Source organism: Branchiostoma floridae, chromosome 15 (genome assembly GCF_000003815.2).
Source record: "Branchiostoma floridae strain S238N-H82 chromosome 15, Bfl_VNyyK, whole genome shotgun sequence".
Lineage (NCBI taxonomy): Eukaryota > Metazoa > Chordata > Leptocardii > Amphioxiformes > Branchiostomatidae > Branchiostoma > Branchiostoma floridae.
The window spans coordinates 8,357,334-8,383,410 of NC_049993.1; the positions used below are offsets into that span (position 1 = coordinate 8,357,334).

At 40.5% G+C, this 26,077-nt stretch overlaps 1 protein-coding gene across 1 annotated transcript; it reads left to right on the forward strand.

Annotated features, from left to right (window-relative positions):
* The first annotated feature begins 9,607 nt into the window (after positions 1-9,607).
* On the forward strand, positions 9,608-24,980 carry LOC118432289. Its single transcript, XM_035843826.1, has 34 exons — positions 9,608-9,803; positions 10,652-10,912; positions 11,377-11,493; positions 11,888-12,010; positions 12,220-12,342; positions 12,752-12,877; positions 13,050-13,172; positions 13,672-13,794; positions 14,108-14,230; positions 14,654-14,749; positions 14,934-15,224; positions 15,350-15,640; positions 15,896-16,195; positions 16,423-16,697; positions 17,166-17,235; positions 17,451-17,551; positions 17,844-18,039; positions 18,816-18,921; positions 19,190-19,336; positions 19,835-20,033; positions 20,151-20,190; positions 20,316-20,412; positions 20,630-20,768; positions 20,888-20,981; positions 21,496-21,617; positions 21,822-21,984; positions 22,291-22,401; positions 22,722-22,915; positions 23,006-23,128; positions 23,321-23,391; positions 23,636-23,676; positions 23,795-23,891; positions 24,272-24,371; positions 24,538-24,980. Exons 1-34 carry the CDS (start codon positions 9,608-9,610, stop codon positions 24,559-24,561), a joined length of 4,803 nt encoding a protein of 1,600 aa, XP_035699719.1. The 3' UTR covers positions 24,562-24,980.
* The last annotated feature ends 1,097 nt before the right edge of the window (positions 24,981-26,077 follow it).

A 26,077-nucleotide genomic window follows, 5' to 3' on the forward strand; every position in this document is an offset into this window, starting at 1 on the left:
TTCCACGGCTGTGATTTTCTACCAAGCGTAGGGTTTTACTGCTCATATGCACGTTAAGACAAAGTTGATAATTCGTACAAGCATGTACATGTTATTTCACGTCAGTGTTAGGAGGAGTGACGTCACATGAGGCAATCTATTATCAGGACTGTTTTAACACAAGCAATTGTACTCTTAATTGATTTCCATGAAGAAGTTGAATTTTGTAACCTTTTACATGTAGGCGTACAGATAATTTTTTGAAGCACCAAATATTGAATTGTTTTGATATTGCCCATCTATTTGTGCATCAACTTTACATTTATTTTGTACAATTTTAGACATCAGTCTAGTAAGATCCTTTTTCAATTTTTTTGTTAGGACAGGACGTTTGGAGGTGATTTGGTCCTAAACGTGGCCAATTTCCATGTTGATGACCATGAAAAATATCTGTTAAAATGGCCCAAGTCTGCTTGGGCTGTTACCATGACGACAATGATTGATTGGTTTTGATTGGAAAGAAAGCTATCTTGAGATGTTTTGGACCACATACGTACAATACTATCAAAGTAGTATACGCAGATACAAGCGTACTTTGTTTACCACAAGCACAATTGTATGGTTCTTACAGACATTTGCTTCCTTTGGTAGCTAACCAATTGATCGTGTAAGACGGTTGAGACGTACGATGCACAGCGTTTGTTGGGTGAGTATTCGAATGTTGATTTATAGGTTAGGGAAGGTGGTGTACAAAAGGCATTCAGCAAACATCATGTTGTTAAGACCCAAGTTGCGCAATGTGTGACGTCAGGTATGTGGCGACAGGAAACATGTTAGGTGCAGTAAACATTAACTCAGTTATTCAAGTCCATGACGACACATCACGTCAAGTGAAAAACGTCCACCAGCTTTTGTAGGTGAAGTGATCAAATAGTTACGTTGATTTGTCCTTTGTGTATTAGTGGTCCCTCCTGTTCCCTTAAGTCTGTTTACCTTACATTTCGTTGATTGGAAGTCTTTAGGGCCTGAATGGTTGAACTGACATCTTAGGTAATTTGTGTGTTTTTTTTTCGTTGTTAGTACTTCCCCTTAAAATTGCACTACATATCATGTACCAATATGCTACAAAGAGCAATGCAGGGGAGGCTGTGATGTTTGGCACACTGTCGCTATGTTTATTTGAGAGTTAGGGTTAATGATTTACTTAACTTCAGCAGTCACCACTTTTGGCCCCGTGTCACCGCACAGGCGCACTGCGCGGACTCCAGGAGGAAGTTACACCTGAAAAATAAGTTCCCTGTAGAACAAACGTCCCTGTATGTTATTACCATAGCATTGTACTGATTAGAAATGTAACCTACTCGACCGAAGTCACCATGAGAAGTTTGTGGAAGGTACAAGTGGACCAACGTCGCAGGTGTGCTACAGGATCAGTCGTCATCGTTCTGATTTTCTGTGCTTTTCTTGGGGTTTCAGCAGGTGAGTTTGGCCTGACGTTCTACCTTGAATTCAAATCAGAAATGAACTCTGAATGTACACGTGCACAGCTAATCACACAGAACACCTAATATTTCAACGAAGATATACAGAATCTTTCTTTCTTGTCAATTAGTATTTTACTACCCACAATAGTGCATGATTTGGTGTATTTGTGCCATTTCGTTCTATCCCAAATTATCATTCGACCAAAGTGACAACCTTCTGGTGTGACACCTTTAGCATACAAACTGTAGTCTTTACATTCAATGCACCAATCGAAGATCTGTACCAGATCTCTCTGTGTATTGAAAAAAAATGACACGATCGGTGATAGGATGGTCTGTCGCCATTGGTTTGTGCCGGCTTATCACCAAGATACATATAAAAACGTGATACGTGATTAGATGATAATTATTTTTACTCCGCGTACCGTAGGTACGCTCGGGAGTAAAAATATTGTTTTCATACTGTTTCTTTCTTTCTTTCTCCTGTCGCGATCGTTAAAGTGATTCCTCTCCGTCGTTCCTGCACCGAATGACCTGAAATTTGGCACAAGGGTACAGTGGGCCAATACCCAGATGCTTTTTTCTCCTTTTTTTTTATAGATACCTTTAAACTGATTTTATGGATGTTTTTAGGTCCATTTCTGACCATGACTATATATTCTTACCTCCCGTGCCCAGGTACTCAGTCCAAATGACCTGAAATTTGGTATGATACTGCGGGAGATAGTTATTAAAAGAACCAAGCTATCATTTTTGGCCCAAAATCACTTCATAATGATTTATAAGCCGGTATCTACGTGTATTTTCATGTGGTGCAGCTGTGAGTTGTGCCTAAATGTAATTACCGCGTCACCAATACGCGCGGCACTTAGCGGAAGCGATGACCTGATTGGGTACAGCAAATGAGGAAGTGTCTTTCAAATTAGCAGCTTAACCATACCAGGAGAGCATGTCGTCGGGGAAGAAATTTGTTAAAAGTAAGTAAAAAATCGTACTGTTTAACTTAAAATTGGCTACAATGCACAAACACAGTAACAAATTTGGGTAGCTTGTCGTCGTTATTGTGTAGTTTTTGTACGTTTAATTAACGCAAGTTTAGAGTGTCGGGTTTAGCGATACAGCAGGGCGTGCAGAATGGCGCGGTGAGTGGTACATGAAACTACACAAAGGAAATACTAATCATTGTATTGTACTCTATTTTCTACTAGTCTCCAAGCAGACCCTACGGTGCCTTAGAAATAGTATCAAAGCTGGCAAGGGACTTAGTGTAGCCCTTTGGCCGGCTATCTCCATTTGGCCGGCTATGCTCCTTTGCCAGCTTTTATATTATCTCTAAGGCACCGATGGGTCTGCTTATTGGAGACTATTTTCTACTGAAGAGGATACACCACCAGTTGTGCAGACACATGGGATTGTGCCTTGATAGAAGGTGTCAATTTGACAGTGCTAAATTTATTATTGGCCGGGTGCTGAAACTCTGGCCTGTCAAAGGGTACAATAGTCAACCGGCCACAAGTGGCACCAACAGACACCAAGAAGAGGATAGCAAAGTCAAGTGCAAGAAGTGTTCCCACATACATTATGAAATTATGACAGAAACACCATCATTCCTGCATCGAATGACCTGAAGTTTGGCACAAAGGTAGAGTGGGCCAATACCCAGACCCGATTTTTCTGTTTTTTTATAGATACCTTTAAAATGATTTTATGGATGTTTTTAGGTGGTGTTCTGACCGAACTGTATAATTGTGCCTCCTGTGCCCAGGTATTAAGCCCAATGGACCCGAAATTTGGTATGATAGTGCATGAGATATTTACTAAAAGGACCCCGATATCATTAGCCTGGGTACCATTCTCCGCGGTCGGCTTTGGGGTGTTTTACCCGGCACCGACCTGCTTCTGTCAGTCTGTCTGATTAGCTGCCCTTTGAGATTTCGCCGATAGAGCTTGTAGCCGGCCTTTTGAGTTTACCCCGACTTTCTTTCTTGAAGAACAACGGTGTCTTCTTTGTTAATGTGTGAATCACTAGCATACTGTTTGCGTGTTGTAATCAAGAAATAAAAGTGTGATTACTGTACAGTACTAGTATGAAAGAACCGTAATTCCGAGTCATTCTCAAACTGGATCTTTTTTTTTTTCAAATTCAATTTTGGAACAGTCCATTTTCGCAAGGAGGAGCGGAGTAAAAATAGCTGAATTTGCTCCTAAGCAAATACCGGCCTTTCTAGTGTGTATGATGTGTTTCATTATATTTCAGCCATACATAGTATGGTGAAATATATTGTATTCGTAATGTTTCTTTCTTTCTTTGCAATCCCGTATATACACAAACAGATGCATATTACAGCCTTACAGTGGCCATATGTTACCCTGTGCCCGGTTTGAAATTGTAGTTTGCGAGGATTTGGAGTTCAGACAGGGTCATTAGAACGGTAGCGGACGGTACTCGTGCATTGAACGTTAGAATACAAGTCTGTGTCGATGAATTTACCAACATTCCGCATGACACTATCAATCATTTTCGGCAGATTTGACTTTGGGGGTTAGTTGAGACAATCGAGAAAATGTTACTTGGCAGAAAACGCGGGAAAATTGGACAGTTTGCGTTTAGTTTTGATACGTAAGTTTTAATTGACAGTGGCGAGAATGCATGTATTTTTTCCCGAACAAATGTAGGTACTTCTAGTGTTGTTGTTGTTCTTTCTTGACGTAAACTTTGTACATTCAAATTGTAAGTAACTTTAAACTGCCATAGTTTGAGCCCAATAAAACACTCTTAGTACCAGAGTATCACCACTGACCTCCGAAAAGAAACCCCCGAACAAGGTAGAAACTCCTATCCTCCAGGTCTCGCACGCTACGAGCAGGAAATTATAACACTCAGACAAGATTACGTCCGATGGCTGATTGCATACAAAGTAAAACAATTTAACAGTGGTATGCAGGGGCATATACTTAACAAAGAATTCGAAGGAAACTGAAATATATAGATAAAGCTAAATCAAGTTAACTTGTTGGTCCTGGGATTTTTCAGAAAAGAAATGAAGCGACAGGGTGGTAAAATTCTTGTAAAAATTCGAGACGTCTCCGTTTATGTAATGGCTCATACAAAACAAGAAGAAGATTGAAGTTTTTAGCTTGAAAAAAAAAACACACACTCCTACTACACAGTACAGTCAAACCTGTATTAGCGGCCACCTTTGCATCCGGCCACCTGGCCATAGTGGCCACTTTTTGTCGGTCCCTTGGATTCGTAATGATTAAGAAATAGGCTTAGCGGCCACCTGTCCAACGCGGCCACGGCCACACGATTTCCGGTCCCGTAGATACAGAAACACTGCCGATTACGGCCACGGCGGACGGCTGATCTACGGTCCGGCACGCGTTCGGCCATACAGCGGCCATATCGTCACCCAACGCCGGATTTAAAACTTCTTTATTTTCAAAACAAAACTAACTGCCCGCCAACAAACGAGGTCATATAAGGTCCACAGACGATACCACTATTACGGGGGTAAATTGTGGTAAAGTTACGTTCTAATGCACTATCGCTGAGGTTAATCTACATTACAAAAACATTCTCAATAAGTGGTTACACAGGTAAAATGATATGAACTTCAGACTATGGTGGTTTTATTCTTACATTTATTAAGAGATAATAAGTTTAAAATGCCATGCTTTTCTGGTCAGTACTACATTAGCATAATGGAGGAATCTGACTTGTGAATGTATCTGACTTGTGAAAAGGATCCAAGCCGAAGGATCAAAGAAATGTGTCGATACCGGTCTCTTCTGACAATATCAACTGTAGAACATTGAAAACTTTATTTAGCTTTTGTTTTCTTAATACACATAGTGTAACAATCATTGCAGTACATGTATAGTAGTGTATTATGTGAATAGGAAGATCGACGGGCACTAAACCCATGTGTAACTTATTGCTTGTGGTCAATAATCATCATTTTCTTTATAGCGACCACCTCTCTATAGCGGCCAATTTTGACCAGTCCCTTGAGTGGCCGCTATAGACAGGTTTCACTGTACCTGCACCTGCTTGGCAATTATTAAAACGTATGCCCTACTTGATTAAAAGAAAAGTTCACTGCAATAATAAATGTACCCAAATCACAAGGAGATTATGACGGTACTTAGACCTAGTTATCGAAGTGGAAATTGTTGATTGGCGTCATGTAATTTCATGATGAAAATCTTCTGAATGGAAGATGCGGTTTTTTTCACTCTCGGAAAAATAGGAGCTGCCGCAATTCTAAAAACCAATCAGTTATGCATAGGCGCTCCTGTGGAAGATTATATTCTTCCATATGGGCCCGGGGCATATTGGGCAAGCTCTGTTTTGACCTGGAATCAATTCACAATATTAGTTCTCTTTTGGGGATAACTTACAATTAAAATATTGCATTTTTGCGCAGGGGTGACTTGGAACAGTCCAATGTTGCGTGGGAATGGGTATGGCTGAAATATGCTGTATTTGCACCCAAGCAAATGTCGGCCTTTCTAGTGTTTCTTCTTTCTTCTTCTTTCTTTCTCCTGTCAAATCTTCAAAGTGATTCATCTCCGCCGTTCCTGGACCGAATGACCTTAAATTCGGCACAGGGGTAGAGTGGGCCAATACCTTGATGCTTTTTTCCCATTTTTTTTTCATATCTGCCTCTAAAATGATTTTATTGAGATTTTTTGGTCAATTTAGACCAAAACTGTATATTTTGGCCCCTGTACCCTGGTATTACAACCAAATGAGCTGAAATTTGACAGAGATCTAGAGATGTGGCTTGATAATGCCCCCATATAAATTCGATAACACTTTTCGTGTACAGTACAACAAAATGCTTATTTTTGCGATTTTTTGACCAATTTTTGACCAAAAAAGGACACTTTTGGCCCCTGTACCCTGGTATTACAACCAAATGAGCTGAAATTTGACAGAGATGTGCCTTGATAATGCCCTCATATAAATTCAATAACACTTTTGGTGTACAGTACAACAAAATGCTTATTTTTGCGATTTTTTTACCAATTTTTTTACCAAAAAAAGACACTTTTGGCTCCTGTACCTTGGTATTGCAACCGAATGAGCTGAAATTTGACACAGATGTGCCTTGATAATCCCTTCATATAAATTCCATAACACTTTTGGTGTACAGTGCAACAAAATGCTTATTTTTGCGATTTTTGGCCAATTTTTGACCAAAAAAGGACACTTTTGGCTCCTGTACCCTGGTATTACAATTAAATGACCTGAAATTTGGTATAGATAGGCATTAGATACTTGGTAACAAGATTCAAGTAAAAATTTTGACATAAACAACTTTAAAATGATTAATTTTGGCACTTTTCTGAGGGGAAATTTGTTTTCTTTTGGCCTCCTGACGTGACCTTCCGTGACCCCGCACAGAGCCACACCTGTGCGCGTCAGCCGGAGAGTTAATTGAATCAAAGACCTAGCCAATCAGCGAAGAGGAGGCCAAAGGCTAATTAATATTCATAAGCGGGGCCTCATGATCTCGTATATAGCAGTGTTCCCGCCAGGGGGAGCGAAGCCCGCCTAAGGCTCTCGCATTTTAGACTATTCAGAAGGCTTTATATTGTATCAGTTCTTAGGGGCATATCTATGATAATCGCAGCAGTCACTTAACTTCTCTTCAGGAGTTTAGCGTAACACTATTTCAGGTCAAACCGTCAAAGGCAACTAAAAACAAACTTTAACGTTACTGAGTTCAACAGTACTTATAACTTGTTATCCGAAGTTGAAACGCTAGCGATGGTATTTTCGCTGCGCTGTTAGCTCCGTGCGACTGTTGTTGACGGTCTTATAACGGTATATTTTGCACCCCTGTACCCTGGTATGAGTAACATTTGGTATAGATAGGCATAAGATAGTTGGTAAAATGACCCAAGTAAAATTTTTGGCATAAAGTACTGTAAAAGGCTTAATTACAGCCCTTTTTTTAGGGGAAATTGGTTTTCTTTCGTTCTCCATGCCATGACCTTTCGGACGTTCACCCCACAGAGCCGACATCTGCACCTGCGTCTAGCCGGCAGGAAGAGTTAATTCAATTAATGGTTCAGCCAATCAGCGAAGAGGAAAGCGAAGGCTAATTAATATTCATAAGCGAGACCACACAATACGTTAACTTGAAGACTCAGGCCGTACAGACTTCTCGCCAGGATTTTTTCAAAGCGTCGGACAGGGGTCCGGGGGCCGCCGAATGTCCCTGGCGGGGTCCAGGGGCAGGGCCACTGTGGGGGGGGGGGGGGGACCCAGGTGGGCGAAGCCCCCCCCCGGAAGCTCTTGCATATTAGACTATTGAGAAGGCTTCTTTTATCAGTTTTTTTAGGGCCATATCTACGATAATCGTAGCAGTCACTTACTTCTCTTCAGCAGTTTGACTTTAAAATATTTCGGGTCAAAGCTTCAAAGACAACTAAAACCTCATAAACAACAAACTTTACTTAGCTCAACAGTATACAAAAATATTGTACGGGTTGCCATCCTTAGTTGAAGCGCTTATTTATAGCGCTAGTATGTTCGCTGCGCCGTTTGCCGCCGTGCGACTTTTGTTGACGGTCTGATATCCCTACGTCGCCGCCTCGCTGATATTCCCACGGACATGTTTCAAGAAAAATACCCAGCAAAAAACGCTGTTCTGCGTCAAATTCCATTCTATAAAACATGTGGGACTCAGTGTTACAGTCTAAATATTTTGTAGAAGCACCGCTGTAGGAAAGAAGGTCCAAACAATGTAAAACATCACGTAGCATGAAGTTCGCTGTCAACTGGCACACAGCACATGACTGTTTGAAACTCTAAGTCTAATCAACAGCCGTGTTTGATTGATAGCCGGCGGTCCTTTGATGAAGTCGGCGAAAGGTGCGTTAGTTAGAAAATCTGCGTTTAGTTTTGATACGTAATTATAAGTTAGACAGTGGCGAGAATGATTATTTTCTCATCAATATTTCTCTTCAGAATTATTTGAACTTAATTGTACATCTAAACAATTGGCTTACCTGTGCAATGTTTATATGATTAATGAACAGTGTACTGAAATCATGTGTAACGTATGGCTCCTAGTCAATAGATCAGCATTTTCTCTATAGTGACCACCTGTCTATAGTGGCCACATTTCTATCACTGGACTGGAACTTGCGAAAACTGCTGTATTTTCTCCAGAGCAAATGTATGTGTTCCTAGTGCTGTTGTTTGACATAACACTTTGAACATTTAAATTGTAAGTAACTTTAAACTGCCAGAGTTTCAGCCCAATAAAACACTCTCAGCGCCAGGGTATGAACAGACTGACCAGACAGACGAAAATAAATCCTCGAACAAGGTTCAATCGTATCTTCCGGGTCTGGCAGGAAGTTGTTAAACTAAAATAAGAAAAGGCTCGATGGCTGATTGCATACAAAGTAAAACAGTTTAACAGTTTTACAGCTTGAAGAAAACAAACGCTCCTACAGTACCTGCACCTGCTTGATAATTATTAAATCGTATGCCCTACTTGAATAAAAAAAGTTCACTGCAATAATAAATGTACCCACATCACAAGGAGCTTATACTTTTTTAAACTTACACCTAGTTATCGTACTGAAAACTGTTAATGACATTACATGAAGTCATTCAACAATTTTCAGTCATGATGAAAATTTTCTGAATGGAAGGTGTGATTATTGTCATTTTCTGAAAAATAGAAGCAAGCTCTGTTTTTACCTGGAATCAATTCACAATACCAGTCCACTTTGGGGGATAATGTACTGTTAAGAGGATGTTCCATTTTTGCGCAGGGGTGATTTGGAACAGTCCAATGTTGCGTGGGAAGGGGTATGGCTGAAATATGCTGTATTTGGTCTTAAGGAAATGTCGGCCTTTCTAGTCATGTGTTTGTGTGCGTAAGTGTGTGTGTGTGTGCGCGCGCGCGCGCGTTTTTGTATGTGTGTGTGCGTAGGTGTGAGTGTCTGTGTTTGTGTGTGTGTATCTGTGTATGTGTGTGTCTGTGTGTGCGTGTGTGTGTGCGTGTGTGTGATTGTGAAGCTCGTGAGGTTTTAACCTAGTCTTCAATTCATTTCAGATGTGAACTTTGTGCGATATTTTGAGTATTTTTCGAATCAAGCGCTCAGCGGCTTCAATGACGATAAACGGGGTCACCGCGTCCCAGTGCGCAGCTCAATGTCTGACGGGAACAGGAACAGTACCGTTCGGCTTCTGCAGGTCTTTTGATTACGATAACGGAAGACAGCGGTGCGTTCTGAGTAGGGAGGATAAGGACACCGTGTCACAAAGTCTTGATCCCAACCCTGCCGTCAGGTACCACCAACTTAATGGTAGGTCATACATTTTTATATTTGTTTACCGTGCTATTTACCGTACTATCATCTTGCAAGTATTACATGACAATAACCAATGCAAGACCAAGATATGTTAAATTGTGTGGATGACATCAGCGCGCGCGTTGATTTTGGTACCAAATCCTGGCCGCGGGCAACGGTGTTTGTATATTGGGCGAATCGTTTCCGGGCGAAACGTACTGTTACTAGTGATACGTACCCGGACTTGAAATTGGACCTAAAAATGTTTAGGTCCAAGTCCAAAAAAACCTAAATGTCCGGAGCCAAGTCCGGACTTGCAAAAAGCTATCTGTCAGTTATATTCCCTTTTTTGTTCTAAAGCATCTAAAGCCTTCCATAGACAGTGAAATTTGCACTGGAAAAGACAGAAAACCTTTCGTGTTTACACTGGCTGTATGTAATTTGTATTTCAATTCATGCTAACATGCAATTTTATATGCACCATCCCCCTCCCCCTTAAAAAAAGAAACTTTCTAGCGCATACAATAAGCAATGATGGGTCCAGGTTCAGACTTAAAGTCCGGACCTGAACCTGTATATGAGTTAAGGTACGCACCACTAACTGTTACCTTCGCGAATTGCAAAAAAAATGGCCTATTTTTTCACGATCTCTACAAGTATTTATTTATTGGATAGAAAATACATAGAGCTACCTTTGACAAGTTGAATATCAGAATTCTAATTGTCTTTAAAGTTGTAACGTTTTGCATTTTGATGCTTTTCATTGCCCAACTTGGTTTGTTTTAGATCTAGTTTGCAGGAGACGTCATTTATAAAGAGATACAGTAAACAAATTATCAACTTTTCTTGTCTCTCTTCTCCAGATCCATTTTCTTTCTTCACAAAGACGGCAGATGCAGGACTTTATGGCTTCAACACCCACGTACTGAGCAATCACAACGCCACCATGTGCGCACTTCGCTGCCTACTCGGCACTGACACGGTATCAACAGTAAACTGCCGCTCGTTTGAGTTTGACAAGAACTATAACAAGTGCATCCTTAGTGTGGAGGATGGGATCACTGAACCTAGTGAAGTCGGGGCCGCCGGCAGTAATACTCGATTCGATTTCTACCAAAGAAACGGTAAGTCTTTATTATGTGTGTTCGTCAAAGACGTAAGTCAGAAAAGGGTTTGATCCAGTGATCTCCCTACCAGGGGGTCTGGTATAATGACAAACAACAGTGCAACAACTGTAGCGGGTTCTTAAAAGTGAGCTCTTTTTAAACCAGATCTCCATTTATTATGATTAAACGCCCTGTCAAGGGACGACGCAAATCTATCTATGTGCTCATATCCACCTGTGTGGAGTGAGGACACATGCAAGCTGTATTTCCCAAGGGCGCAGGATCGAACCTAGTGCCTGTGGTCATGGTTTTTGGGTAAAACATACAACCGTTAAGCCACACGACCCCATCCTAAATATCTTAATGATTATGCTTAAATTCATGTTGATCACCGTGTGCTATCGTGTACAGTGTAAGAATGAACCGTCCGTTATTATTTTGCAATGTACAATTTGTACCATACTGACTTATGTCTGATCCAGGTCAATGTGACAGCAGTCCCTGTCAAAACAGCGGAACTTGCAGGAACGGTTTTGACTCGCCAGAATCGTACACCTGCACGTGTTCACCCGGATGGGGAGGAGATAACTGTGAGACAGGTATGAGCTGTTCCAACTTCAGTAATGTATGCGATCCTGTAATGTGAGCATGTTGTCATGAAGTAGCGATTGGCCAACAGAGAAGTTTGTTTCTTACCAAAGTTGGTGTGTTATACCGGCTAGACAAATACAGATAATGAATACTCTGCATCATATTAGTACAGGGATGTAATATATTGTTTTTAGGGGTTTCTATATGTATACTTTGCCTCCTTCTGTCAAATCTTCAAATCGAATTATCTGTGTCATTTTGAGATGAAATGACTTGAAATTCAGGGTAGAGTTGGCCAATACCCCCGCATTTTTTTGTTTTATACATCTCTTAAAATGATTATACTGAGTTTTTGTGTCATTTTAAGACGAAAAAATTCCCTTTAAACAAACCTCTTTACAGACATCGATGAGTGCACTCTTGGTATCGACAACTGTCACGACCAGGCCACATGCAGTAACACCGGGGGGTCCTTCAGCTGTACCTGTGATACAGGTTATACTGGGGATGGAGTTACTTGTACAGGTATGATGATAGTGATGTGATTGTACAAACACCCTTAAATATCGAATATTTGATAGTACATGCTGCGTTTTAGTCACAAACGTTACATGTTGGTAACGATTTCCTAGTGTTCAATTATTGTACCAATATTCTACCAGAATAACGGTAGATTAAAGTTAAAGATACAGTTAAAAGTTGTAACCAACATCGTCTTTCATGTCCACTTTCAGACACAAATGAATGCACTGCCGGTACCGACAACTGTCACGACCAGGCCACATGTACCAACTCTGTAGGGTCCTTCAGCTGTGCCTGCGATACGGGATATACTGGGGATGGAGTTACTTGCAGGGGTGAGGTTGACTTCCGTTTGAGCTCAGCATTGTTTCATTTCGTATGGTTTAGAATTTTGCCTAAGACTCATGAAAATATGGACTTTTTCACCAGTCTTGGTACAGTCAGCGCATAAGGCTTTCTTTCATCATTAAGAACACGAGCATTTAAATTGTAATGTAAACAGCAAAATCCACAAACGCAGCAGCTCTCATATGTGGATACATGTATAGAAATCTGCCAAATGTAATTTTCAAATTGTATTTTTTTTTTACTTATGGCATTTTCATCACATCTTTAGGTGTATAAAGTTGAGGGCTGTGTGACATTGCACTTGTATACATGTAATCAATTTATGTTGAAAGGTTAACAAATACATTTTAGAACTTACTGATACAGATGTTTTCCAATAAATGAACTCCTTTACAGACATAGATGAGTGCACTCTCGGTACTGACAACTGCCACGACCAGCTGGCCGCATGTGCCAACACTGCAGGGTCCTTCAGCTGTACCTGTAATACAGGATTTGCTGGGGATGGAGTTACATGTACAGGTACTATATGGCAGTGATGTGACTGTAAAAAATATCCTTAAATATCGATTATCTTTGTTTAAAACTTTACATGTTAATAAAGGGTCTCTTGGTGTTTCGTTTATGGGTTCTACCATAATAACTGTAGATTGCAATTAACAGCTGTAACATTGTCTTTCATGCCGACCTGTAGACACCAATGAGTGCACTCTCGGTACCGACAACTGTGACACCCAGGCCACATGTACCAACAGTATCGGTTCCTATACCTGTACCTGCGATGCGGGATATACTGGGGATGGAGTAACTTGCACAGGTAGGGTTTACTTCCGTTTTATCTCAGGGTTGTTTTACCTTATATGGTGAAATACGTTTTGTGAGTCATGCCTGCCACTCAGTACAAGAAGGGCTTTCTAAACTTAGTACATTCAGCACATTCCATCAAAACGCACAATAACTTAATGATTCAAACGACCAAGAACACGAGCGTTTAGAGTTGAAATACAGTGACAGCTAAAACTATACAAACACAACAGCGCTCATATGGATACAACCAAGTGAAAAAAAATGTACGTTTGTGCTCTTTTTATCTCTGAAACTATCGCCATATCATCACGTCGTCAAGTTTATCAAGGTTACCCTGAGTTCGATGGTTTACAGTTTATCAAAAGTTAAGTAATATTGTGCAATACGCACGATGAATTGTTGTCACGTATGTTGAATTGTACTTGTCATATCATATGTTGCAACATTAGCGAGTACATTTTGCATTCACTAATAAAGTTTACTAATAACACACAACTCCTTCTTTGCAGATCTAAACGAGTGCACTCTCGGTACCGACAACTGTCGCATCCTGGCGACATGTTCCAACACTGCAGGGTCCTTCAGCTGTTCCTGTAATACAGGATATACTGGGGATGGAGTTATATGTACAGGTACGATATGGTAGTGATGTAGCTGTACAAACACCCTTAAATATCACAAACATTATGATATTGCATGAACTGCCTTTTTTCTATTCAGGTTGTAACGTTATAACTGTTTGTTTAGAATACTCCACTCCTGATAGACCATTTCGCATTCATTTTGGCATGGTTCCATGTTTATTTCTTTGTATCTTTCAGATGTAAATAAGGCCAACCGTCTTCGTAGATTGATATAATTTATGCACCAGTTGTTGGTAAACCGTACCTATCACTTCTAAAAATATTATGACAACGAAGAGTCCCATTTGACTTTTATTTCCAGACATCAACGAGTGTGCAGATAACACCAACAACTGTCACCGGAATGCAGACTGTACGAACACCGCAGGGTCCTTCACTTGTGCCTGTGGGGATGGTTACTACGGGAGTGGAACGTCATGTATAGGTATGCTGTATTTGACAACGTCTTTTCACATGGGCAGCTTTGATCTCCTATTATCGATATATCTATACATATGGTGATAATTTGCAAAGTAACTGGGAAACCATTAGGTTCGATTTACTCTTAGAATGTTTTGATCCCTATTTTGACACTTTGGGACGACTATTTTAGCCCATTTGCTTTGATATATGACGAATATAAGTGCTGGCATCTTTATTTCAAGTATGATCAATTTCATAAACAAATACAATCAATATTGCTTGAGTAATTGAGATATTATAATACCACTTTTACTGAACATGATCACCCAATGTCGATAAATGTCTTTAGCTTCAGACTTAGCTTCAGACTTCGAATTTATTTCAACAGAAGTGCACTCATTCAGCTCGCATATGTCATGCTTAACAAATCTCTTACCTCACACAGCTTGTGGACAGTGCACCGGAGGCGTTGCATGTAACACAGTGACCGGAGTCTGTTCCTCATGCCAGCCGCCATGGACAGGGCAACTCTGTCAGCAAAGTAGGTTGAAAGATGATGTAGAACCTTGGAAGTAAATGTGTTGAGTACTCATATTATCAATTGAACGTGGATTGTGGACAAACATCATCATCGAACGCTTATGTTTAAAATCCATTCTGTTGCAGGATTCTTGCATATTCTATGTTGGCAAGTTTGATCAATGAAGCATATTTTTGTGTTACAGTCCCAGCTGAAGTGACCACAGACCCACAGGACGTCACCCAATCCCTGAACTTTGCAGCAGTGTTCACCTGTGGCGGCCGGGGAGAACCCATACCTACTGTTACCTGGCAACAGGACGGCAGTCCCGTGACTAACGGCGTATCAACAACAACAAACATCGCCCAGTACACCTTCTCCAGCACACTGTCATTTAACAGGGTACAGCGGGCCGATAATGGACAGTACACATGTACAGCTGCAACAAACGGTCTCAATACGGACATATCACAACCTGCAACATTAACTGTTCTAGGTACGGAAACAAATGCAGATCGCTACATCTTAGCGAAGATATTGGAGTTCCGTAACATTTCAATACATCTAGTGCTATTACTAGTACTTTATTATTAACGACCTTGTATTTCTGATTCATTACAGAACCACCGGAACAAGTAACAGTGACCGTGATGCCCACCAGCTCGACACTTCAAGTCACAGTTACTGTGGGTTTCACCGGGAACCTGCCCATCACTGCAATCCAGGTAAGATACCAGCGTACTGACGAGTCAACATGGAGTAGCTGGCATCCTGCTGTAGTGACGGGCACACAGGCAACTATCGACATCACCGGGCTGACACCAGCTACAGACTACACAGGAGAGGTGAGGGCACAGAACTCTGAGGGCTGGAATCAAGCTGTGCAGTTTACATGGAGAACTAGAGATGCACGTGAGTATTAACTTTCCATTATATTTGATGATCATATCTATGCCTATGAGTTTATTGCTACTCATGTGGTCTTCTAGTATTACCATGGCTCAAGGTGTTATTGTAAAGCCTTTCACGGCATCCTTGAGACCTGTTCTTGTCCTAATACGACTTTCTCTATGCACCAATGAACATATAAGATATGTAATTGAAGATGCCAACCACGTTAATACAATCTTGTTTTTTTTTTAACATTCCTCTGTGTACCTTTTTCAGCTCCAGGGCCTCCGTCAAATTTACAGGCCCCTTCAGTATCTCACCACACCATTGACCTGACCTGGCAGGAGCCTGCTGTAACAAACGGAGTCATCACTAACTACAACATTCAGTACGGCTCAACAACGGAATGCTCGGACGCCGAACTTACGTATTGGTGGAACACAACAGACAGCTCCACATCCAAAACGTTTCCCGGTCTGATCCCGTACACTACCTACAGCTTCAGGGTTCGTGCGTTCAGTATCGCCGGTCCAGGGGACTACACCGGATGTGTGACGGCAAAGACGACCGAGTATAGTAAGTAATAGAAATTCGAAATCCGATTGCTATCATAATTTGTCATACCCATGCACTCCTTGTGTGAATGAGACAATCAATCAAGCAAGTGCATAAGTTATGTATTCGATTGAAAGTGTGGGTCAATTACATCTGGTACTGATGAAACTAATATATATTATGGTGACTGGTTTATTCAATGAAAAGTGACATTCGAATGACATTAATAATTTCAATATTCACCTCAGCTCCCACTGAACCAACATCAGTTGAGTTAGCAGATGTAAACCCGTGCAATTGTGAGAACGACAACCAACCCAGGAGAATCATGTTGCAGGCGAGATGGCGGCGACCACGGCACGTATACGGGGAACTACGTGGGTATAACCTGAAACTAAAGCACCAGGACATGGTCATTTACGACTACAATATCACAGACGGTCTGGAAAATGACGTGCTGACATACGAGATGACTGAGAACGAAATAGCGGTCCTTCAACCAGCTCAGGAATATTACATAATGGTAAGTACGTCATAACGTACGTCACACGTCAGTCAAGTCACGTCATAACGTGGGTGTCATCTTTATTGCTGGCAGTAACTCTAATCTCCAAGCAGTTAAGTCTAATCTTCTACTGGTAGGCGGGCCTCCTTTGGCCAGCTATATGCCTTGGTCAGCTTTGATACTCCCTTATGCCACCGAGAATCTGCTTGGAGATAAGTAAACTCCACCTCATCACAACAATGACTGATGTCCTTATGAAACAACTTTGAGAGATGTGTAAATTGACAGTCTATTCGGTTTCATAAATCTTTGCAATGATTAGCATGCAAATGCATGCTTTGATTTTGTCTGCATCATAAAAACGGGTGAGTTGACATTCATGCAATAAATAAGGCATGAGATACACAATACAACAATTACTCGAACAGCTGGATAGATGAGACAGTGTAAATCTGTCCTATTTGAAAGTAATTGTCTCTCCCACAGGTTTTTGCTTACAACGATGTGTACGTTGGGGAGGTCAGCACTTCCAGAGAAAGTCAGACGAGTGATGGGTGTAAGTATGTCGTCTGTAAAGTTTCATTCGGTCGTGATAAATTTACATTTATGGAAACCACTATAAGATATCGGGCGAAGACCATAGGCTAAAGTAACGTTTACTGCAAGATATTTACAAATAGGTTAACCCTATGCAACACTAAGGTTACATATAGAAATTAGCTACAGTCACATTATTAAATTATACGGTCGTTATTATAATCAATTTTTCAGGTCCGACTGCTCCGCTAATCTCCAAGATGACCCAGGAAGGCAAGTGTGCAGTTAACTGGACTGAACCATCTCGTGACAAGGGAAACATCACAGGATATTCGGTAAGATTGATGATCAGTGGTTATTTATGTGCTTGCTCTTCCTTTAAAATCGATAAACACGAGTAGTTGCTAGGAAACATGCATATGAATACTGCCACAACAAGTATAGATTTCTTAAACTGGAAAACCGATGGTCTGTGACAAACGCGAATTTCTAAACCTGTGTTCTTATTTGAATTAAGAGAAAGTGACAGTGACTTGTTTGGTTAAAACCACGCTCATTAACTGGTTATAGCTAAGCATATTATTTAAATCTACTTTCTTAATGTTGTGCTCTTATTCTACTGTCTAGGTCGTCATTAGTGCCACGAAGCTAGGTACAGACACTCCGTTAGAGCCTGTCAGCACGTCAGAGGTTACAAACCGAACATGGGCAGCATCCATAGATGATCTTCCCGCCTTCTCATTGGTCCACGTCACGGTTCGAGCTAAAACCTGTGCGCAGGGTGAAAGTAGTGAAGAGATTGCTTGTACAGTAGAGAGGATAGGTGAGAACTGTTGCAAAAAGCTATTACTTTAAAGTGGGAATGTTCACGGGGATTAATTTCGCGGAAGGAAGAAAACGATGTGTTCCCTATGAAGATATCATAGTGAAAAGCGCGATCATTTCCCATTTTACGGTATGACATATCTATAGATAATACAATAATACTAATTATATGTCATTAATTATCACTATTCACTCAATGCATCAAAGCATTTCAAATTTGTTCTCATGATTAATACACAATCAATATTTTTCACTTTCCAACGTTTCTGTGCTACCTTCTGCCACCTTTCTCAGGACAATGCCATGTTAAACCAATCAGTACTGCCCTGTGGTAGCAGAAGGACGTTTGAAAGTGACAACCTTTGGCTTCTTTTCTATTTGCTTTTGGACAGACGAGGACAATGTGGCACTGCACTCATGTCTTTGTGACTTATATTAACAGTTAAACCTTTGGTTGTGTAAGAGTTTTCATAACCGTTCATTTACAAACCTCACAAAACGTTTTCACGTATACATGTCCATTGTTGTTCTTACTATCAATTTCACACTTTATCCGTTTATTATCCATCTTGTGTCTATTGTATAGCTTGGTATAGCTCTTTGTGTAGACAAGGGAAATGTTGATGATCAGTCCTATTTGAAGAGCTCATAGTATGCAAAAGCTCTGACATATCGAAGATGAAAGAAGGTCATCATATTTTGAAACATTTAATGCAAACTTTAGGAACGATAACCTTGTGCACATTTTTCACATATTCTATATTCCTCCTGCAGAGTCGCCAAATACGATCCCAAACGTGACTGTGGAGGACTCGTCAGTAACGTCCAGTTCATTCAGCATCATGTTGCCCAACATAAGCCAGCGGAACGGGCCCATAAGGTACCTTCTTATATATATGATTGTTCAAATTAAAACATAGATATTTAGTAAGGTAAATGTATGATATTTGAAGTAAACCCCATTTATTCGTAATTGTACCTGCCAAAGTGTAAAAGTTGACACCCATTAATACAAACTTAGCAGTCAAACATGAAGAACATCTATGCAGTGGATCCTAATCATAACCAAGTGCCGAAAAAGTATTGTTGACCATTTCTGTCCTCAAGTGATGTCTACTACTAAATGATACTTTTTATGTTGCCTCCAGCTGCTACCAAGTGATAATTGTACCCATGCGGAAGGATGAAACACTTGATGAGCTGACTGTCAGGGTTGGACAACCACAGAAAGTCCTGACCAGTTCTGCACCAACAGACGGGAGAACAGAGCCGTATATCGCACTTGCCTTCTCAGGGTAAATGTTACTTAATTTAAATATGTGCATTGTGTTGTAAAATGTTGAAGCCTACGTTCCTGGAAACTCTTTTGTTGAATTGCAAGAAGGGCATTTTGACATATAGTCGATTTATCATGTATGAGACACATTTTTACTGTCCTGTCGTAAAGGCTAATAAATCACCAAGATTCGTGTTTTATGTCATCTCTGCCATCAGTAACTGGGCAGTTTTGATATATTGGAGTGGATCGGATGGACATTTGAAACCAACCACCCTGAGTCCCCGAGCCACACCAAGGAGTCCCTCTATACATTCTCGATTTGAGTACACAATGGGAGTTGTTTATGCTATTTACGCTGGCCACGGTGATCCGAACAGTAACGGAGGAAATACAAGATTTATCATATCTTACCTTAAATGTAGCAATGATGACTGTGCTATGCTACTGTTATTATAATGTTGTTACACTGACTTAACAACACTGCTCATACATAAGCATCTACATCCATGTTCAGTTCCAGCTACAAAGAAGAAAGAGTGACAATAGGGACCGGTGAACCATGTACAGAACCATGCTGTCGGGTGGGTTCTGAAGAAGGTGCACCAGAACCAGGCAACAGGCCTCTGACACCCGGGTCCACTTACACTGCAACTGTCCGTGCATATGTCGGCATCAGTGGGCAGGAGGACGTGCGTGAGAAAGCAGTTTCACGGGTAAAGGCATTTACTTATGTTGCGTTAATGTTTATGGTGTACAATTTACTGTTGCACTGAGATACAACTAGCTTAAAAGCTGTTTCATAACATACATTCTAACTTCTTCTCTGACAGGCACAAACTTCAAGTTTGTTCATGGAACCCATAATTACAGGTACATTCTTTCTCCCAAAATATATTCTACATCGAACTACATGTCCTCATGGATCTATGACAATTCAATAGCTCATGTAAAGGCTTTTGTCACAATGATATTTTTTTCTATTACTCATTCTGTAGTCCTGGAAGAAGCTTTGCCTTTGGTTGCAATCATTGTCGCGGTGGTTGCTGCAGTCATCGCCAGTTTTGCAGCTGGAGCCGGCTTTATGTTCTACAGGTATGTGAATGTGTTTCATTTCAAAACGTACAGAAATGTAGATGGACTTGACTTGTCACAAATTGCTAACTACGCATATAGAAAGAGTTTGACTAGTTTCAGATATTTTTTTTGTTTTGCACTATAATGTTGCTTTAATTGGACATGTATTTGATTAGAATGACCGAAATTGTACAGTAGTCATTGATGCTCCAACCGACAATTGTCATCCTTACAGACGAAATTATATAAACATTAAAAAGGAAACAACAAACGGAAGGACCGACGTCCCTCTGAGTGATATAACATGTAAGGAGGACTCGGAAGTTGAGGGTGTTCACAACGAAGCACTCTCTATAAGCGAAGCGGACTCAAAGGTATTCCAGGTTTTCACTTGAAACTTACGTAATTTTAGATAACGGCATGGCTTTGGCTCACGTTATTATATTTTGCCTGTTTCTATGTTTGATTTAAAATGTTCTTTAATCTTCTTCAGAGCTATCGCAGACTTTCGGAAATCAGGACTGTGGATGATGTGACAAAATATCTGAAAGAGAACAAGTTTGGAGAGTACGCCAAGGCGTTCAGAGGCATGTAACAGTTATGCCTTTCTTTTTTAGCTGCTTTATCATTATCATTATTCATCATCAAAGAAATCAAGAAATTATGTGCAAGTATTTTTGCAAGCGACCATTTAGTAGTTTTAATGAAGCACATGCACTTAGGCTTAGGCCTAGGTCCCTATATTGGAAAAAGAGGCCCTGTTGGGCAGTTCGCGGGATGGTTTTCCACTTTCGGGCGTGATCTCTACGTGGTCCCGTGAACACCTTGAGGCTCCCGGGGTACTTTTTGACCCGCCCAGGCACCGGGTTGAATTCAAGTTGGACTTAAGATGAACCCGGGACCCAGTAACAGATTGACATCATGACCTGCCCGTGGGGAACACCGAGGGTACCTGCCGATATCCGGCAGTCCACGGGGACAAATTTGTGACTTCGGAACCTGGTCGGGGCTACATCCCTGAGGGGCACCGGTGTAATTGGGACCTAAGCCTTAAGTTGGGCCAGCTGAAACAAAGTTTATCCTTACATTTGCATCCAATAGATCATGAAGTGGATGGAGACGCGTTGAAGTACCTCGATGACGCCATACTGAAGGACCTCATTCCAAAGGCTGGACCAAGAGCGAAGTTTAAAGGCATCCTGGCAGAATTCAAACAGGAAAAGGTTTAGCTTCCATACAAGATACTTCCTTTTTTCTAGTACGACAGGTCAGATGAAATCTTTTACTATTGTAAGAATGATTTCACACACACACACACACACACACACACAACAAGAATAATGTATGTGTGGAGTTTATATAATAGATAGATACAATTGATAGGAGTGTGGATGATAACACAGGATAAACACTCTTTGTGCATAAAGCCATCCCAGGTGTCTGAACTCCCAACTCTGAATTTCTGGGAGATTCCGAGGACAGGATTGAAGCTTGGCAGACGTCTCGGCAGCGGCCAGTTCGGAGAGGTGCGACTTGGAGAACTCCGCAATCGAGGGCTGACATCCACTGTAGCTGTCAAAACTCTTAGAGGTCAGTTAACATTTTATCATCATCAACACTCAGGTTGATAGTTGTCCTTTGAGTTGTAAAACGTATGAAAGTTTATTCACCGTCAAATTCATGCCATGCAGTCCGAATATGCCAGAGATCTTTCTTGCTTTCAAGTTACATATTAAGGACACAATTGCACCAATATCGTTCGCAATCCAATCTACATCAAGTAAATTGTTTTCACCTTTGAAACGTAAATCACTATGATCTATCTCAACATGTATGCCCTGTTACCTGTCCTTGATGTTGGTTATAAGTTACTGTAACATTTTGTTTATATTGAAGACTCTGCGTCTGATAGTGACAAGAAAGACCTGCTGGGAGAGTTGGAGATCCTGGTGACGGTGGGTCGTCATGACAACATCATCTCCCTGGTTGGAGCTTGTACCAAAGACGGTAAGCCGGTGTTGTACATCGATAGCGAGCGCGTACAAAGTATCACGCTACAAATGAGAATATAATATATTTCATTCTTATAATATATGATATACTTATGATATTTGGTTATTTTGCTTGTTGAATATAATACGGCCAGTAGCCTTCGTGCATAAGAATCTATTATACTGCTTGACTAATACATACATGCAATGAAATGTATTTTGTATGAGGCAATATGATGATATTGCATACAAAGTCTGTCAAAGAGTGGTATGATATTATTTTAATGTTATTAAACTATACAACGTACAACGTGTAAATACCATTCAACACTATAGGCCCATTGATGATAGTGGTTGAGTATGCCCCTCATGGATGCCTGAAGGACTGGCTGAAGACCAACTCTGCGGAGAACAACGCAGAATCTGCCTACCAGAACCAGCCTGTGTACGCTTCTCAGCTGCCCATGGAACAGCTCATACAGTTTGGTGTCGATGTGGCCAATGGAATGAGCCATCTAGCAGCCTTGCAGGTCTGTTCCATTTCGTCCGGAACTTTGCTACTTTTGGAACTACACTCGTGTAATCAAATGCCTCTGGTACTAATCATTTTATCCATACAGTGTGTCCATCGTGATCTGGCTGCCAGAAACATCCTTCTTGGAGAAAATCTTGTCGCCAAGGTGTCTGACTTTGGTTTGTCACGTGACATCTATGAGGACAGCGAGTACGTGAAGAGCACACAGGTAGAGAATTAATCTGAAGATTTTGTATTACGCAAAAAAGCTGTAAAATTGTCTGGCCAAATTCCCTCTGGTCTAAATAGTAATTTAGATGCCTTTTACAAATTGATGATTTGCAAGTTTGTATTATTTCATCTTCCTTTGCATAGTAATTTATGCAATGAATAAGTAAGGTAAAGAATCTTATGCTTTTAGAGCAAGCTGCCGTTGCGGTGGATGGCCTACGAGTCACTTTTCTACAACGTGTACACAACTCAGAGTGACGTGTGAGTAATATTTCGTACTCTCTATCTAAACAGGTGACATGTTCAATCCCCACACCAGTCTCAAAAGGAAGTTATTATTGAACTACATCTAATAGTCATGAACTTTCTATTCCCAAATCTACTAACAAAGATGGTCTTTATTGTAAATTTATTGTCATCAGCTGAATTTCCTTTGCAACAGTTTTCTGCACTTTCACAAGACAAAGAACATTCTTTAATAGATTGTATTGCGATTGTATTACAGATGGTCCTTTGGAGTCCTTCTTTGGGAGATCATGGCAATGGGTAGGTCTATGTTTACTTCCTGTGAACTGTCAACTGACTTATTTGCCATCACATATCTACAAACACCCCACACGACATAATCTTAATTTTGTGTCATATAGCAATTTTTACTCTCTAGGTAACCTTCCATACGAAGGGATGAAGGGCAAGAGGATGATGGACATGATCAAAGACGGTGGCCGTCTCCAGAAGCCAAGCAGTTGCCCAGAGGAACTGTATGTTTAGAAAATAATCCCCAAGTTTTTTTATCTTCGTTAGTTTCAAAACGCGGGTGTCGTGATAATTTGAAATTGAATCATTATTGGGTGTGAATTTTCAAGAGAGAAAACTGTCATTATCATTGTATTGGGAACGAAGCTCAACCAAGTTGGACCATTACTTCAAATGACTCTCAAATGTGGCTATGATACACTAAGAGGGGATGTGCAGCAGAGCTGAATACCTGACTTTGTTCTAGACTGAAATGTTAATGTTTAGATTTGACAAGCAAGTGGTCAAGCGGTCCGGACACCATGATACATATATACTAGAGACAAAGGCACCAACGCAAATGTAAGATGAAAACCACATAAGACGTTCCCATACTCCTTTTCAGCTACACCCTGATGACCCGCTGCTGGGAGACTCTTCCTGAGGACAGGCCGACTTTTCCTGAACTGAAATCAAGCCTCATCAGGATTATGCAGGGTTTCAAGGTATGGCCATCGTGTCATTGCTTTTGGATAGTTTGTATTCCTTTCAGGGATGCTAACAGCTGAATTCTTCAAATGCCGACTTTCTTAAGAACATGTTTATATGAATAGGAATGTAATTTATCAGCATAAGAGATGGATAGATATGGACCATTGATTTCTTTTTCAGACATATGCTTCACTTCTGAAGTAGCTGAAAACTTCAACAGGAATGAAACGTAGCAGGGCGGTGTATGACATAGCTGCATTTAAAGGACAATGAACTTAGTGAAGATGCAATGTACTTGACTAAAATCTTTTTCTTTCATAAACTCTTAATAGTCTGTCAAAAAGCTTATATTTCATAATACATATGTGACAGATAGAAACATTGTGCAAGACATAAAAAATAGTTAAAAAAGAATGGACTTTTCCTTACGATATGCTGTAGTACTATGGTGTTTATAGTACACATCCTTTTTATACATTATATCTATTAGCTTTACAGATATACTACAGATGATGTTTGTTTTGCCACAACCAATGCAAACGTCCAAATCAAAGGACACAATAAAATACAATAACTGTTTCTCTTTTTTGTAAAAGCCCATTGATATCAACGGTTAATAGGGGAGGAGGGGATGTGCTGTTGGGTGACATTTTCATGGTTTGACGTAGCATAAACTTCGTAGGTGACACCTGCACATTTTACTTTGACACGTTGACCAAATAAATGGGAATAACTGATATAATACATTTGTAGTTTGTTGTTGGCTTTGTTGTAAAACTTGATATTGATTGGTTTCAAAGTTTGATATCAATTCAGATTTTACCATGGTCAATATTGACCGAAGGAGGCCATATAGTGCGCGTATGTGTGTGCATGTATATATGTATGTGTGTGTGTGAGTGTGAGTGTGTGTGTGTGTGTATGTGTATATGTGGAATATTCAAGCACACATGGAGTATTACTGCCATGCATGTATACACCGACACGAACAATTATAACGCATCTTCTGCAAAGCGTTTTGCAGCTTTTATCAGGAAATGAGGCTATAAACTACCTTCACTGCAAATAATCATGATACATGTGTTCCTAAATTGCCACTGCGTATTAATGTGAGATGTGGTGGCGCTATTTTAGGTCAAATTAGTTTCCTTGGCTTCGTATGATAGAATGGATGCACGCATACTCTGAAGAATTTCCATAGCATGCACTGTTTACAGTGTTAGGATGATTGACATCATATGAGGTAACCGATTAGAACAGTTTGCCCGTACTTGATTTCAAGTGCACGGACAGAATACCACAAAAGAAATGATGTCTCTGTTCTCGGATTCTTTAACCTCCTTTATCTGCGTTGAAATCTTACGTACCATACAGGGCTTGTGTCGGTAACCATTATATGCTCGTGTTTTTCTTTCATTTATTCTTGGTATGTTATTCTTTGTTCAGAATGTACATGCGGTGCATGTGTATGTCGAACTTTGTGGCTCCTGAGGTAGCATTAGTCTATACCACAGAAGCCATGTTTTCCGTTCCTTTTATTGTTCGCTCGCTCCGTTTATTGCTTTAGAGTGTAGAGTCCATTCCAAGACACCATGAGGGTTTTTAGGCGATATTTATAATTAGTCTGAATTATTTTCAATAAAAGAATATCTGAGCCACAATAATTAAATTATTTTCAAAAAATTGACTAAGAAAATACTCATTTATTTGAATTTCTTTG